Raw genomic sequence first — 16,610 nt, 5'->3', positions numbered from 1 at the left:
TTTATCTAGAGAATTCCATCTATTGAAGCTTGGACTGGGAGGGTGTTTCTCCCGAACTGTTGGCTTTGCCAAACAATCCCAGGACCTGAGCGTTGCAGACACAGCAGCACTCAGCCAGATTCCAGCAGAGCAGTTTCTGCTACAGGCTACACCTGTGCAAACACGATGTTTTGAGATTTCTCCCCAAGCACCAGCTGTGCAAGCTGATTATTTTCAGCCAGCACCCTGCTCCTGCCTGGGTGACCTCATTAGTCCCGACAGAAATTGCAAAACAGCAACTGTGACCACTATTTAAGTTTCTTGCTCTTSATGATGTATGAGGGGAAGTCAAGAGGGAGCTTTTTTTCAAATCACATCATCAGTCTGGCTGGCAGCTACACAAGTCCTTCATTTTATTTGTAAACTGTGAAAATTTCACACAGACTCACTGATAAAATAAACCTGGAAGCTTGCAGGRCCTCTTTCACAGGGCTTCCCATGCTATAGGGAGGGTGGGTTATACAACATCTGCAAACTGCACAAAAGCMAAAAGTCACTAGAAATTGCTCTCTAAACCAAAGAGACACAGTGGCAGAAACTGAAAAGGTATGTGAGGTGAGGTTGTATTGCAGAGTATTTGCTCACCCTACAAAAATATGTTGAGAGTGCAAATATCTGCTTGGGTTTGCAGACCTTCAGGTGCAATATTGTCGAGGATAGACATTTCCAATGTAGCAATTTCTTTTGCACCATTACTATTAGAATTATACTGAGTATAAGAGACCATTACAAAGATGAACTCAATAATCAGCATGTATTTTAGATGCCTTCAGCCAGTCCTGAAACCTTTTTTGACTGTGAACACTGCACACACCACACTAACAGCTCCTTACACTCCTTTCTGTTGTGTAGAGAGGACCCTGAGAGAGTGAAATGCTTTGGTAAATCTCACTGAACTGCTATGTTACCTAATGCTGTCAACTGCTGACAAACTGCCAGCTGTTCACATCTGGAGAGGAGATATTTTATGCTCCTGAACATGCTCTGGTACCAGCATAGGCTCTGCAGGGTATTCAAGGTGCTTTCATGCAGCTCATTTGTAGGATGCAGGACTTAGAAGGTGGCTCTCTGAAGCTACAGCTGGAGGCCAAGCTGGATTTTTTTGAGTATTTAAAATGGCACTGCGCACCTGTGCTTTTTCCCTTTCCATTTCTAGTAAGAGAAAAAGTTTTTAATTGTTCCAAACATCTATTTCTTCAGCGATACTTCAGTAAGATTAAAAACATCTTCTTTAGGGTCCCTTCCAAGCCTAACTATTTTATGGTTCTATGATTTATTAAACTCACCAATGCTTTTGAAACATTTAAATGGATTGTTTTAGCAGAGATTAAAAAGCATAATTTACCAGTATTGTAGCTCCAGTCAGCTTTGACATGAAGTGATTTTGACATTAAAAAAGTACTTGGCAGTGCCTTGGGTAGAGCGAAAGTCCATGGATAAATCCTTACCCTGGGAGACAAGGACCACACTCTGCATCGTTCTCCTGATCCCCAGGGGTCATGACCGTGGCTCGAAAGAACCCCTCGCAGTCCTTGTGCCGTCTGCATATCTGATAACCTCCTTTGGAAAACTTCTCTGAAGGGCAGGGGACGCAGCCGTAGTCCTCATCTTTGGTGCCATATCCACATGTCTGCAACAACACACAGCCACTGAAATGCAGATTTGTGCTGCACACCAGAGAAGGGAATGCTCACAGCAGGATCTGCAGCACGAAGGGCAGAAGGGACATAATTCTGTCATTGGGCCTGTCGGTGTCTGTCCAGGAAGGCCATGCAGGGATAGAGGGATGCAGCAAGCTGTGTGCTGGAGAGGGAGAAGGGGCTGAAGCATCACAGTCCTTGTAAGTGGCCCCCATACTGCTGCTATCATAGCAGACCGAACTGTGGAAGTGAATTTCAGCTGCTGCTTAGATAGAAAGTGAACTGGAAGTGTGGAGAAGATTCCTGCAGGAGAAACGCAGCTGCAGCAAAGCTCTCAGCAGCTTTCATGCTGGGAGAGTCCACAGGGAACAGCCCAAAAAGCAATGTTTGGATGAGATTTTGTAACCTCTGAACTCACATGTCCCAGCTGAACATTACAGTTAGATTAAATAAAACTAAACCAAACTGGTTATTATCCAAACATATTTATTCAGGACTACCAACTGCGTGAAATGCTTGCAATAGGATGTTTATCCCATTAAAACCAAACAGGATTTCAGTAATTTATTTTTTTTTTTAATAAGCAACAATTATCTGCTGTAAATCAAATGGTWACTTAGGAACCATAATTTAAAATGTTGCAGAAACATCCAAGTTCCTCTAGWGCCAAAATATCTTAGCAGGAGAGCAAAAGGAACTTGTCGGTGTGGGGGGCCAGGCTGACCAAATTATCACTGTGTGCTGGAATGTCAGCATCAGATTCTGAATATTGAGATGAGAACGGACTGGCAGGGACTGTGTATGGAACATTTTTACCCTTTCACCAGGCTGCTCCTGGGATGTGGATTGCCTCGCTCTCAGGGCACATTTGGAGGTGTGAGGGCTCAGGCATTCGAAGCCTTCCCCATTTCCTTTCCATCCATTACTGCCACGTAACAAAGCATTTGTTTTTTTGCATTTGGTGCTGGATATGTGCCCCCCACCCTCAGAAGAAGCTGAAATTACCATGTAAGGCTCTTCACCCGGCTCGCACTTGGGGCAGTCCTGGCACATGCCCGTGGTCTGGTTGTAGTACTCGTTCTCACCGCAGTTGGAATATTCGGCACTGGCAGAGTACACCAGGGACACCTGTCACCAGAGAGATTCCAGAGCACTGTCACTGTCACTGCCTTCACCCTCCGTGCCTCACCCCCTCCCCTTGCCCAGCTGCTGTGRCCCAACAGGCAGCAGGGCCACCCTGCGGTGTCAAACAGCCCTAAAGCTCACAAGCAGAAGCAGTGACACTATTTGGGATGGAAGCAGGCGCAGCTTTCAGCACCCTGGTCCTTCCAAGTGTTTCTCAGAGACTGACACCCATGCTTTTGGCACAGCCACTCCTTGAAACACAGCAGGCTGTAACTCACAGGCTCTCCTGCACAAACAGACACTCAAGTTCACACCCTCACCACTCCCAGCCCTAAGGAACCTTTATAAATGTGACTGCAAGGGACAACTGAGCAACCCAAGATAAAGCACTGCCCCGGGCCTCAGCCACAATAGGGCTGTGCTTCATGTGACACCCGGCTCATCTGCTCTTCCAGCACATTCTGTCTCTGCTCCATTCTGGGCCCTTCTCCTTCCCCTTCCTCCCTAGCAGCCACAGTTTAAACAGCACATTCTCAGGTGTTTCATGGAATGAAAACGGATCACTGCATTGAGGTTTAGTCCCTAGGCCGTGTGTGGTTCTGCCATAATTCASAGCTGGTTGTGAATAACCCAAGCAGAACCCTGTTATCTTTACACACATGCACATACAGAAATACCTACCACCAGGAAAGGGAACACGTGAGTCCATCTGCGTTCACCCAGGTGAGCCATGSTCTCTTGATATTTTACCTGAAAAGACAGAATTGGTGATTGTTTATGAACATGAGTAAATATGTGTGCGTGTTGCCAAAATAAGAACAGAAGGGCTCCCGAGCAGAACAAAGGTTASATGGGAGTGATGCCCGGAGGTCTGAACAGAGAGAGAGGGAGATGTGCACGTGCAGCRGTGCACACACACAGACTCCACACACCCCTACTGCACGTCTTCCCTCTCTTGGAGAAGATGATGGCAGCAGGGAATCCAATCCTGCCATATTTACAAAAACCTGTGAAAGATGARGAACCAAGTCAGAATCCTGACGCTTCTTGCCTTGCTGAGAAATCCTCCCGCGGAGGAGCTGAGGGCTGCATCCTGCTCGTTAAACCAAGGAGGGCTGGGGATCTGTAGCCTGGCTTGTGCCCACACCCCTTACTGCCTGACCACACTACATGGGGTTTGTCTGGGAAAGATCCCTATGGGGCACCAAAGCAGAGCCAGGGAAYGAGCCAGTGGCAAGCAGTGTGGGCACTCAGACCCAGGGCTGCACTTGCCTCGCTGGCTCCTGCAGATGCATCGAGAAAAGCCCAGAGCTGCTTTCCCTTCTTCAGGAAGCAGCAGCTGCTTTTTGCTCTTGTTAAGAAAACTCCAGACTTAAGGAGTTAAACCCACGGAATGACCCAACCCTGATATCTGAAAAGTTATTAAAACAGTCGGGAAAAAGAAAGGCTGAAATCAATGTTACAAACACATGTGCTAATTTATTTAGTTTCTTAAAATRAWTAATTTTGAAAAAGAGCTTACATATTCATGTACTGGATTTCTTTCTAAGGTGAAAAAAGAGACAGGAAAAGGCGGCACAAATTGGTCTTTATTGCATGATGCAACTTATTTAATTATATTGTTACAGCACATAATATGCCCTAGGGATTTCAGAGTTTCCAATTGAAAATGTTTGAGATACCGTTGCAACACTTTGGCCCTAGCAGATGTAAACTATTCTTTGTATTTTCCATTTCTCAGACACTGTAAGACTTCTAGCCTCCCAGAAGAGTACAATTACTGCTTTGTGCCACATTTGAGCATRTAACTTACATGAGAGCAGTGCTCTAGTACTGAGATAGCTGCTAACATCTACATTTTTAAACACTAAGCAGATTAAGCAAAGATGATATCACTCCAGCATCAAGCTGTGAACTTGCTTTATATGTTCCTTCCAGCAATTGGGCTAGCTGAGACAGGTAACTGGGTGGGTGGGTGGACAACCTGAATYATGAGTACATTTGTTTGTGCAGGAAATTGCACTTTGAAACCTTGAAACAAAAGAGAATCTGAGATAAATTGTCCTAAATTGGGAGGTAAGAGATGGAAAATAGTAATTCGATTGTACAAAGTGTTAAACATAAAACTGGATGAAGGTTTTGTCTATGGCAGTGCAGTTGCCTGGAAAAGTTAATACATATGTATGTTAAACTGTACCCTAATTATAAAAGAGTTTGTTAGACCCTAGATATTAGTATTATTAAGGTTGTGTCCCCACTGGTACTGATAAACTATCACATTTATTATAAACCTGGTCTGAGGCTGCTCAGAACCAAAAATGTCAGCAGTAAATCTTGAATCTGTAACTTTACAGTAAGAGTGTGTTTCACAGCAAAAACACGATTCAGTTGCTTTCAAGCCACCCAGATGTTTGCTGTTTAAGGTACTTGTATGYAAACACAGCCAGATTTCAAAAATGGAAATGAAGAAGTGTAGGCCACCAATGGACGGTACAATCTTCTTCATTTGGCATTTATTTACATAAAATGTTGAAAGTGTCAAGCTATACATACATAAATAAAATATTTTTCTCTCTCTTAGTATAAATATGCATGTGGGGTATGTTTTGTATGTAAACACACTTTGTTCYCCCTGCATTCCATCATTATATGCAGCAATATGTCAAGCATATGTGAAATACTTATTTTAACTGGAAAAAGCCATTTCAAAKTGCTAAACATGGCTAGATTAGAACTCCAGGGGAGACTTCACTCCCAAACTGCAATATCCAAAAGGTTAAATTTTGGTATTCATCCTCCTATTCACGTACACTGCCATACATTGGCTGTATTATTTCTACTGGTTTTATTTGTTTGTTTGTTTGTTTGTTTGTTTGTGGTTTTTCTTTTTCCTCCTCTGGAATTAAAACTTAAAACAGTTACTTTAAATTTATAACACAGGAGTGAACACAGGCATGGGGGGAGGGAGATGAAGGAGGTTTCTGGCAGTAGGGCCAAAGGTAATTACTCAGCTGAAGGCAAGATATGCCAGGATATCTACCAAGATGTGCCAGGCTGCCCTTGGGCTTGCTGTCAGTGGTCAGGCATGGTAAATTATATCCACACTACTTTTTAACCCCATCCACAAAACAAGGGGTCTTCTAGTGCCAAGATGGCTTTTGTCTATAGCTGACACCTATGAAGACATGGGCAACCAGCCAGCTTCTGCCAAGAAGCAGGAAAAAGAGTGACCAGATATTATGGCCTCCAGCCATTAAAAGAAATCAGTTTCTAATGAACTATTSCACTTTGCTGAAGCAAATGACTGTCTCCTGTGGGATGGCACGAGGCAGTGAGCAGGAAGGAGCTGGAGGTGTGTTTTTTGTTGGGATTACGGTATCGCTTCTGAGGAATTCAGGATCTCCGGCAGTTTGTCTGCCAAGCCCTCCAGAGATCCTGCTTTGTGTTTTCGTTTGGGACGTGTGGGTGTCTCCGGAGAGGAGGTGTAAAACACAGAGCTGTGTCTTTGTGGATCAGGTGTGCAACACACAGCAAGTCTCGTCATGACTAGCGGGGGTTGCTAATTACAGCTATATTTGTCTTTTGGGCATATTCGTTAATAGCTGGTAAGAATATACACGTAAGATGACAGGAAAAGGAAGGCTGTTTTTCCAGTGGCAACCACAGCAAGAAATGCTAGAAACTCTTTGTCTCAGCTGCTTTCCTGTAGACTGAAAGGCAGAAATTTGGGGAACAGGAAAAGAGATGACTGGGACCCTCTAACTCAAATATTTCTCCTCTCAGACCAAAAATCCTTCCATACAGTCCTTGYGTGTTCCTGTCAAGAACTGGCAGATACAAATAAATAAGTGAATAAAAGAAGTAATTAAACAAATAAATCACCCGGCAGAAAATGCTCAGTTCATGATGCCCAAGCAAGAAAAGCATCATTCGTTGTAGTTAGCCTTTGAGTTTGATAATTTACTTAGATTATTAGGTAGCACTGCCACGATTTTATCTATGATTGTAATCAGAGTAAACATATGAAATGTGCAAACAACAAGGTTACCACAGCTGGTAAACTAAAGCTCACAGCTTTCAATGGATGACCTTATATGTTCTTTTAGTTCTCTGGCCTCAGTAAGCAATACAGTGGAAAAATAATTTCCTATCAGAGACTTCTTTGTATTTTAAAATACAGTTGAAGAAAGGAGGAAAACAAACACATGGATTGAAGTACAGAAATGTTTCTCATGTAGAGAGATGAGGGKTTTTGGTATCTTTGTATTCCTTTGGTTTCATCATTGACATAAATACACTTCAAGGACAGAAGACTTAACCTTGTGAGAGGGAAAGGCACAGCCACTGTCTTAAACATCTTTGCCAGTTCTGATAGGTCTTTTCTGGGGTTTCCTRAGCAGCAGTTTGGTTATCAGGTCTGTGGCTACGAATGTAATCCCTAAATAGCTGGCACATTTTTATCAATCATCAATCCACATCCAAGGGCCCAATTGACAACAGCAGAACACAAGACAAAGGCTTTCACATAAATAAAGGTGGGCAAGTTGTGTGTGCTTCRCAGGGGCCACCAGCAAACCCAGTGCTTGCCCTGAGTTCCCAGGGTTTCTGGGAGGAGCTTTGCAAACCACCTTTTTCACAGATTATCAGTTTTTTGCATGAGCTCAGCAGATAATCTCTRTGTGCTCCCGATGCTGCTAAATCCTTCTTAATTGAGATAAGCATGTAATCCTCACTGCAGGGCCTCACAGGCATCAGAGTTCAGCAGCAGAGTTCAGCCTGGCTCCAGACTTCTGAAAAAAGATGMAGTCTGAGTTTTGCTGCCAGGAGGRAAGCCCATCACTGAATGACAATGATGGCACTGCATGCCCAGGGAAAGAATAAACTCAGAGAATTAAAAGTGAATGGAAACACAGATATGATGGAAGAAAACCATTTTGTAGCCTTAATTACAGTTTGCATTGTTGTGAAAATACATCGTACGTAATACATTATTACATTTGTAGGACCACACCAACTACACTGTTTTCCACTGTTTGTTTATCACTTTGACCTTGAAAATACCTTGAGAATTTCTTCAGAGAGATGTAAAAAGTGCTAAAATGATACAACTCTRTTCTTGCTTTTTACCTGAAACATCAAAAGACAGTGAGAACAGCCCAAGCTACACATAAAACTTTAATTGCCCTGTGATCTGGCAATTTGTCAGAAAAATAATTGATTGATCGGGCACAGAAACAAGACTTTTTCCAGTGGGAACAGCATTGACAAGAGGAGACAAAAGATTCTTTAATTTGTTAATGGGGGCACTGCATGTTGAGACCTGGGGACAATCGAGCCTAATGAAGAGCCATCCATCTCCTACAGACTTGCTTATTGGGAAACTACATCTGGAAGTTGGTATTGGAACCTGTTTTTTCACCTTACATAAAGACACATGTCAGCTCTCAGGCAAGTGGCCCATCAGCTTTATGGAAAGGTCTTCAGGCGAAAAAGAGGCTACCATCCAGGAACAAAGCARAAGCAGGAAAGAAGGAAAGGCTTTGTCAGCACACTTTGCAGGGCTGACACACATTTCTGCAGAAAGGGGGGATTAACAAGGTGCAAGGTGCCAGAGGACCCTGAGGTCTCCCATAGGGACACACTGCTGGCTGGTACCGAGCCAGCAGCACCCCAGCCCCTGGCTGCTGGCATGGTCCTGATCCAGCCTCTCCCCTGGGCTGACATTGGTTTTACCTGACAGCAGCATCCCTCAAAAACTTAACCCTGCCAGGCTGGAGGACCACTGTGACCTTCATTCCTGCTCCGAAGTCCTTTCAGGGCATGTGGCTCACAGGCAACCCTTCTTCCTGCTGCCCCAAAACACTCAGGGAAGTGAGAGGGGAGCGAGCACAGAACAGATTTTTTGGGCATGARAATGGTAATTCATTGATCTCTCAACCTGCCACCACAACACATTTGCTTCGGTGATGTTCATCCTAGAAAGGCTGATGTTTTGTTGGGGAAGTGATACTGTAGGGAAAAGGCACTCAAGACCTCCTGCCATGGAAGCTACTGCAGCTGGTGCTGCTTCACACAAACAAGAAAATATTAGGGCAAAAATGTGAGCAGTGATTTGCATCTCCCCCAGTCAAAAGGCTGCTTTGATCTTAGGATAAGTCACATAGGCCCTTTTGCTTTCTTATTGTTTTTTTTTTTACTATAAATAAATAAATCTGTGCTGTGTTCTGATGCATAATTAAGAAAATACAACCAGAAACTTTATATTACTGATATATATGTATATATATATAAAAGTGGAGGAAAAGTCTTGGATTCTTTGTCCAGTCCCCAGAAGGATTCTCCTGAGTGGTATAGGCTTGCTTACCACCTCTGCTTGTTTTTCTAAGGTAATTTCCATGAAGACTTCCTGATTATTTTCACCTCCTCCTAATGTCTGCCAGAAAGTGCTACAATGGTCATATTTTTCCTTCYAGTTTCCTTGCTTGTGTATTTGTTTTCAGAGGGCCTGGGTTTTTCAGAAGCCCTGGCCAAGGTGGTGCTGCTGGGGGCACATGAGGCTGCACCCCATCCTCCCCAGCAGAGCTCCTGCCCCACCACCCAGGTGAGGTCACCCTGCTGCCAGCTCACAGCTGCCTGAGGGCATCTCAGTTTTCCATGGAAATAGTGGGAAGATGGATCTTACATCACCACGAAAAATTGCRAGTGAACATGCTAGACTCCCCTAATACTTTTAAGGTCAGAATTAATGAGCAGCAGCACTGTCGTTCTCTGTCGGACGGGTTGGCCCGGTGCCACAACTGCTCRGTGCTTTCTCCATCACCATTTCCTAAGAAGTTTCCCCATCTACTCCTACCCGAGGGACAGGAAACTTGTTTTTGGAACTTTGCTTCCAGGGGCGAGGTAAAATTACTGAAACAATTTAGGGTCAGAAACTCCCCTGGGACAAGTATAGCTTTCCATTTGGAGCAGAAAATTAAAAAGCTTATTAGGAAAATCCAAACTACCAAAGCAGTGATGGTGCTTTTCTAACAYCTTTTCCTTTWTACTGTGCTTTACTCTTCTRGATGAYAGGTTACACAATAAGAACCGTCWGAGTCTTGTCTTTCATTATTAAGTMCAATAAGGATTTGAGMTCACACTTTGTTTCCATTTCTCATGGTCTGCACCTGGGACCTGCTTATTATCTTCAAAGATCACAGTATTTGGGGAGCAGATGATTTTTAGAGCAGTGCAGACACTGGMATACTTTAAATACAATAAYGTTGATTACTGTATTTATTATMGTATTTATTATTGTATTATYATTGTATTATTATTWTATCATTATTTAAATACAATCRTTGAAATTTAGAAATGCTTTAMWGRAAGGAACTGAGGTTAAATCCTGCAGTGACCATTGACAGAATTTATTGAAATTGTAAATAGAAGTCCCATGGTGGCCAYTCAACAAATAATGTCTGTTCTTAGCTCTAGAGTACATTCGCATTTCTTAACTATAAGCCAAATATTGTTAGAGAGGTCAACATACAAGTCTGTTTTTTCCATGGTTTACATGAAAACATCTGAATTGCTGCATGTGACAGGCACAGTGAATAGCAGCTGGGGGCAGTGGGAGGGAGCTGGAGCAGGGCACGGTGGTGCCTCTGAAGGTGTCACCAAGCAGGTCCCTGCATGGGGCAGATGCCATCAGGAGGGTCCTGGCCATGAACTCTCCTTCCTTGTCCAAGTGCATTGAACAACAGCTCAGCAGTTTCACTGCCTGCCAAAGGTGATGGAGGCAGTTTCAGGTCGTGGCYGTGTATACTTTGGTATTTGATGTTGGAGTCCCAGAAAATCCTCTTGTTTGTCAACAGGCTCCGTCTTACAGACAAAGGGATACGTCCCCTGCCAACAAACATTAAGTTTTTTATTATTCTACTTTTTACATAACTGTTTTTGAAGGGGACTTATTATTTTTGTAAACTAAAGGCTGGCTGCATTTAAAATTCAAAACTACATCCCAAGCTGCCCGGGCCACCATTGTTGGGGAGAGCAGGGAGAGGGAGCGGAGGGAGGGGAAGCTCTCYGCTGGGAACGGGGGCCACACAGCGAGCAGGCGCCGTGCCGGGTGCCCGAGGGGAGAGGCAGCTGCCGGGCAGGCACAGGGCCTGGAGCACCAGGCAGGGCTTGGCCCTGCTGTCCCAAGCAGGGGTTGGGGCAAGGTCCATGGGAGCAGCCCCTSTGTGCCCCATCCACCCCATCCCTGGGTTTCAGAGAGGCGATGGGGCACAGAGGCCAAACCCCGCTCCTGGCCCCAGTGCCGGGCAGAGGGACATGCCTGAGCAACCAAATCCCCCACATCTGTGGGTACTGGCGAGCTACGACCTGCTGAGGCTGCTATTTCTGCCAAGCACGGCATGCAGAGGCAGGAGAAGGAGCAAACACCAGCTTGGCTGGGAGAGCTGGAGCTGCAGCCCAGCACTCCGACCCCTCTGCAGGAATGGCRTGTTCATGGGCACGCGTGTGTACACAAACATGTCTGTTTATACACACATGCCTTCAGAGAGGCTGCCTGCCCCTCACACCCTGCTCAGCCTGCATGTCCCAAACATCAGCTCATATCCTAGGGCCGTGCAATCTCTATGGTCAACATGCTGTGTAGGGCTGCAATTACAATGTGYGCTAGAGAAGGAGGGAGAAATAYCTTTCCCTGTTGGAATACTTTCTCTTTCGAGCYGATAATCAYAAAATCTCTTCATAATTTCTCYGAGGCCCTCATTTCTTTTTTAATGAAGGTGTTTACATTCCTAATTAAGGAGAGCATTAAGCCTAGTGGTACCTTATCTGATAAACACATTAGTAGGCTATGTCAAGCTGAGCCTTTCAAGGTAGCAAGCTAGCTTTAAAAACTGGTTATCCTCTGGGCTGAAATATGCAAACCAAGAGCTCACAATTAACTTGGGTTAATTACAAAATACCAGAAATGTAATAATGTATTTAAAAATACAGCACAGGTGCTAATTACTTTTTTTTTTATTTTCTCCTCCCCTCCTCCTTTTTTCTCCTCTCTGTGGGAGCTTACAGCCTGTCACTTTGCTCYCAGGTAACACCTCCCCATGCTCCACAGGTGTTAACCACCTTTTTCTCTCATGTGSAGGGATTTATTAGCACAGCAAGATTGATCCAAGAATTGTTGCTTCTGCCTTGCAATTAGCATGGATTTTGCTACTGCTTGCTGGACCTGATGAAGGAACTGGGCTTGAGATGTTTATGTTTTCTAGGTCTATCGGCTGGTCTAATAAAACACATCACCTATCTCTGTCTCCGTGCCTATTCTCCCAACTCCACCATTACAAGGCTCAGGAAAACTTTGAGACACCACCACCTTGCCACACAAGGTGTCAGCTTGTGGAAGTCACAATCTGACCTCCTTCCTACCGAGCAGCAGCCTTGTGACTGCCCCCAGCCTGTCTGGGGACAGACATTGCTTTCCAGCATGGCTCTCTCAGCCACTTGTCATTGCATCTTGCAGCCCAATACACTCACTCAAATAAGACTGGCTTGRACAGACCAGGCAGGAGTCTTCAGTTCAGTAATTGCTCTTTTGATGGGAGCTGTAGGACCTATCTCAAGTTCCTTATGCATATGAATGACAAATGTTTCATCAAAGTTTAAGGATWCCATGGCACCTGCTTTATTAGGAATTAAATTTCCTGTCAAGGAGAACTTAGGATCAAAGTGCTACCTAYCAAGGACATAGTGCATATCTAATTTGTGCAATGTCTCTATTTCTTTTGTGATTTTACAGGAGAGAGAATAGGCTTTGCAGGAGAGGGAACAGGCTATGAGAGCACATTTTGAAAGAAGGGGTCAGTGCTGTCCAGGGGCTGCTCGCTGCAGCTGAGCAAACCTGCTGTCAGGATGGCTACCCTGGGCAGGTGTGGRTCTCAGTACCTGTGGCCTGGGATTTGGGGTAACTGGGGTAAGTAGAAATCACTGCACCTGCTGCAGGCCACCCTGCAAGGTCTGGAGGCTGAGCTTTGTCACCTGCTGACCCGACAGCAAGCGCTCCAGAAAGCACAGATGAAGCGGGGAGTTCAGGCTGGCAGACCAATGACCTGGAAGGCAAGCCTAGGTGGTGTTCAGAAAATAAATCTGCAGGAAGGAAGTGGCATTCCTGCTGCTCGTGCTGGGCCAGGAGATGCTTTTGCCATGCACACTACAAGGTTTTCATGACCCCACTCACCTGGGGAGGGCTGCTGCTGCCTCTGCTTGGGCACTGCTACACCAAGCCCATGTGTTCTCTTCAAATACACTGCATTTCACATCGGTTTATATTTCTTCTTCTCCCCACCCYATYAATTGGTCATTTAGCTGATTCAGAWGCCTTTTATGGTGCTACAACCCGACTCAGCTGCTGAGCAGAAAAGATATTTTTATCACTCATAAGTACATCTACTGTGTCATCCCGTTCCAGTGACACAGGCACAAGAAAACATGGAGATGTGGTTTCAGAAGCACTATGCTGTCCTGACACACAGGTGGTGTGATGGAAATAAGGCAGAGTGAAAAACTCAGAAAAAGTGAAAAACACACCGTGAAAAACATGAAGAGGATGACATCAGAGAATAATTGACACAATGGTGAATGCCAAAGTCTTACTGTCTTGATTTCTACCATCTAGATGTTCAGTTGCATGTTTTAAAATTTATAATATTTATCGAAAGCTGCTTTTTGATAAAAGAGTCTTTGGGCATTCCATGAGTCTGATGGTTACTGTGAACTTAACTTCAGGTTTTATAATACTCTGTGTTGCTGTAGAGAAAACTAAATGATGATAGGAAAGGGACCTTTGTGAAACAGTGACAACCCTAGGATGACTGGAAGACAAGGAGCCAGTGGCAATATTTAAAGTTATCTCCAAAAACATCCAATATGATCAAATAAATAYAAACTTTTCTGTTACTAACCAGAAAGTGACACATTTTCCTACCAGTTGATGATGTTGTAGTGAATAAACACAGCTCCTTACAGCTGCTTTAATAGTTATGTGTAATACCTCATCAGCCTTTAGACATTTTATACTTGACTATTTTTTAAAAATGAGAACTTCCTATAGCTCTTCTTTGAATCTTGGAAAGGTAAAGTGCCACCCACAAAGCTGAAGACCTTCTGCTCCCTCTAACTGCAGTGYTTGCTGAGAAAGGAGATATTCTGGGACAGCACTATCTGTACTGCAAATTTAAAATAGGATGTGAATCATCCTCCCCATAAAACACATCTGAATAGATTTAACACTGCCCAACCAATGGTTAATCTAATGTTTTGATTTACCATGTCCCGTGAGTGTTTTCTTTACACACTTTACGAGCGAAGGTTGGCAATGCTCGATCTCCTGAACTGGATTCTGGCTCCACTGGGGGGCGGTGCATTAGCACATATATTAATAGAGCACTCACCTGCTTCAGAGAAAGCAAGATTTCCAGAGAAATGTACAGCTACCGTGAGACATTCTGCTTCACGGAACAAACAAGCACTAATATCTCTCCTATATGTACTGTGAGATGACTGACTTGCTAGCTAAACTACCACTGAGGATGAAACCAAGTCTGAGTACAGAGATAGATTAAACTATTTATTGGCACCAGGATCAACAGATTCTAAATTAGCTACAAAGCTGCAGGGAATCCTGACATGTGAAATCAGTTTGGTGCGGGATTTTTTTTTTCTTTTCTTTTTTTTTTTTACTTCTTAGCCCCTCAGGAGATTTGAGGTGGTTTGATGTTCATCTGGAGGCTTGTCAAAATTCTGTAGAAACCTAATAGTCTGCCAACATGGGTGGTTGCTGCTTGGAGGCATTTTGACATGGCAAAGGTCCTGTCTGCACGCTGCAAACCTGTATCCGTCAAAGGCTGCTTGGAATGGCATGAAAACAGGCGTCAGAACACCGTGTGCAGGATTGCAGGGGTAATGTATGCACATCCCAGCTCTCCCAGGCTGCCAAACTGTGGGAGGAATCCATCTGGCCCCTTAATTGTTCTGAGCTCTACCAAGAGTTAAACCCCACAAGGCGCTGCCGCACCCATCCACCAGGGTTTGGGTGGGACGGGGCTCCCTGCGCTCTGGTGAGGAGAGAAATGAAGACCAGAGGGCAGCTGGGCAGGAGGGATGGAGCTGGGCAGAAGCAGAAACCAGGGCAAAAGTCTAGGCATGGGTGCTGTTGACCAGACCAGTAGCCTGTGCTGGAGAGAGAGAAGTGAGGGTGGAAACAGGAATGGGAAATGGGACACAACTGGAAGGCAGCAGAGCCACGGGAATGGGAAATGGGACATAACTGGAAGGCAGCAGAGCCACAGGAATGGGAAATGGGACATAACTGGAAGGCAGCAGAGCCACAGGAATGGGAAATGGGACATAACTGGAAGGCAGCAGAGCCAAGCACAAGCTGCAGCTGCCCTTTGGAGGGGCCCTGCCTGCTGGCTGCTCCATGCCTGGTGCAGCCTGGGTTACACGACTCTGGAAAATGGAACGGGGCRTCCAGGGCTGGAGGCAATTGCAGTGCACAGGTTCTCCAGGCTTGGAAGCAACCACAGCATAATGGAATGGCATGGTTTGCTGAGGAAGCAGAACTGGGGCCATCCTGGGCTGAGCAGCGGGACAGGGAACAGGATGAGCCTTAAACCATCCTTGAGATGAGGCTCAAGTTCTCACTTGCAGGCATGGCAGAAGGTATCTTGGCAGAGAGCTGGGATGTGTGCCCCACRGCAGCACAGAGACCTGCTCACGCTTCCCCAGCAGCGTTCTGCTGCACTGTGCCAACTGCCTGGGGACGGGGACAAGAATTACAGTCAAGAATTTCTCAGTAGGACAAAACTTAGTCATGCACCTCCCCGAGGGAAGACACATAGGTATTCTGGCCTGAACCTAGGAGCTGGAAATTGAGGGATACATCTACACAGAGCAGCTGCCATGGGTGAAACACTGGAACTCATGGCAGGAGAGAAGGCACTTGGGCAGGTCCTGCCTTTCTGAGCAAAGCCCTCGCCCTGAGCAGTGCACGTGGAGGAACCGGTTAGCTCAGAGGAGCCTGAGCTGCCAGGCAGACTGGGACTGCCCAGGACACATCCCTGGGAGAGACATATCCCTTCTGCAACTCAATCCCCCTTTCACTGGGACCCTCATAATGGTTTTGCAGTTGCAGAGCTGAGAGGAGATGGGCRCTTCTCTGTGTCTTCTTCTGTGTAGAGAAATGTAAATGAGATATTCACTCCTCACTACAAAAAGCACATTGAGGGGCTGAAGTGTGAGAAGGGCAATGAAGCTGGTAAAGGATCTGGAGCACAAGTCTGATGAGGAGCAGATGAGGGAGCTGAGAGTTTTTAGCCTGGAGGAGTCTCAGAAGGGACCTTATCACTCTCCAGAACCACCTGAAAGGAGGCTGAAGCCWGCTGGGGGTCTGTCTCTYCTCCCAGGTGATAAGAGATAGAACTCTTGAGGAAATGGCCTCAAGTTGCACTCATGGAAGTTTAGACTGAACGGTCTTAAAGGTATCTTCWGACCCTAAAGATCCTGATACCTGCACCAGGACTATACCTGTGTCTGATGACTTGCCCTAGTCCCAGTCCCTGTTCTTGTTCCCCTTTGGGTATATTTGAACAGGTTTYGGAGCAGAGCTGGACAGAAGTGTTWGAGCTATTTAGGATCCCTCTAGGCTACGAAGAGGWAGAACTTGCTGGAAGTTTGTGCTTGCTCATCAGTCCCTGTATTTTGGAGCTTGTGGAGGAGGAGGTTCTCACTGGTCTTTGTGAGTTTTGTTTTGCTTTGCTT

General features: G+C 45.2%; 1 protein-coding gene across 3 annotated transcripts in view; it reads right to left on the bottom strand.

Annotated features, from left to right (window-relative positions):
* EDAR (ectodysplasin A receptor) overlaps window positions 1-16,610 on the bottom strand; it is a 70,982-nt gene that overhangs the window by 22,481 nt on the left and 31,891 nt on the right. For all 3 annotated transcript variants that reach the window (XM_057363805.1, XM_057363797.1, XM_057363786.1), the window contains exons 2-4: window positions 3,486-3,554; window positions 2,685-2,807; window positions 1,488-1,669 (exon numbers count right to left, since the gene is read on the bottom strand). In XM_057363805.1, coding sequence (XP_057219788.1) covers window positions 1,488-1,669; window positions 2,685-2,807; window positions 3,486-3,536 — 356 coding nt within the window. In that variant the 5' untranslated portion in view covers window positions 3,537-3,554. The remainder of the gene's footprint in view (window positions 1-1,487; window positions 1,670-2,684; window positions 2,808-3,485; window positions 3,555-16,610) is intronic.

Source organism: Malurus melanocephalus, unplaced genomic scaffold (assembly GCF_030028575.1).
Source record: "Malurus melanocephalus ecotype Western Australia unplaced genomic scaffold, MMel_1.1 scaffold_1, whole genome shotgun sequence".
Classification (NCBI taxonomy): domain Eukaryota; kingdom Metazoa; phylum Chordata; class Aves; order Passeriformes; family Maluridae; genus Malurus; species Malurus melanocephalus.
This window is presented reverse-complemented; position numbering and strand designations above follow the sequence as displayed.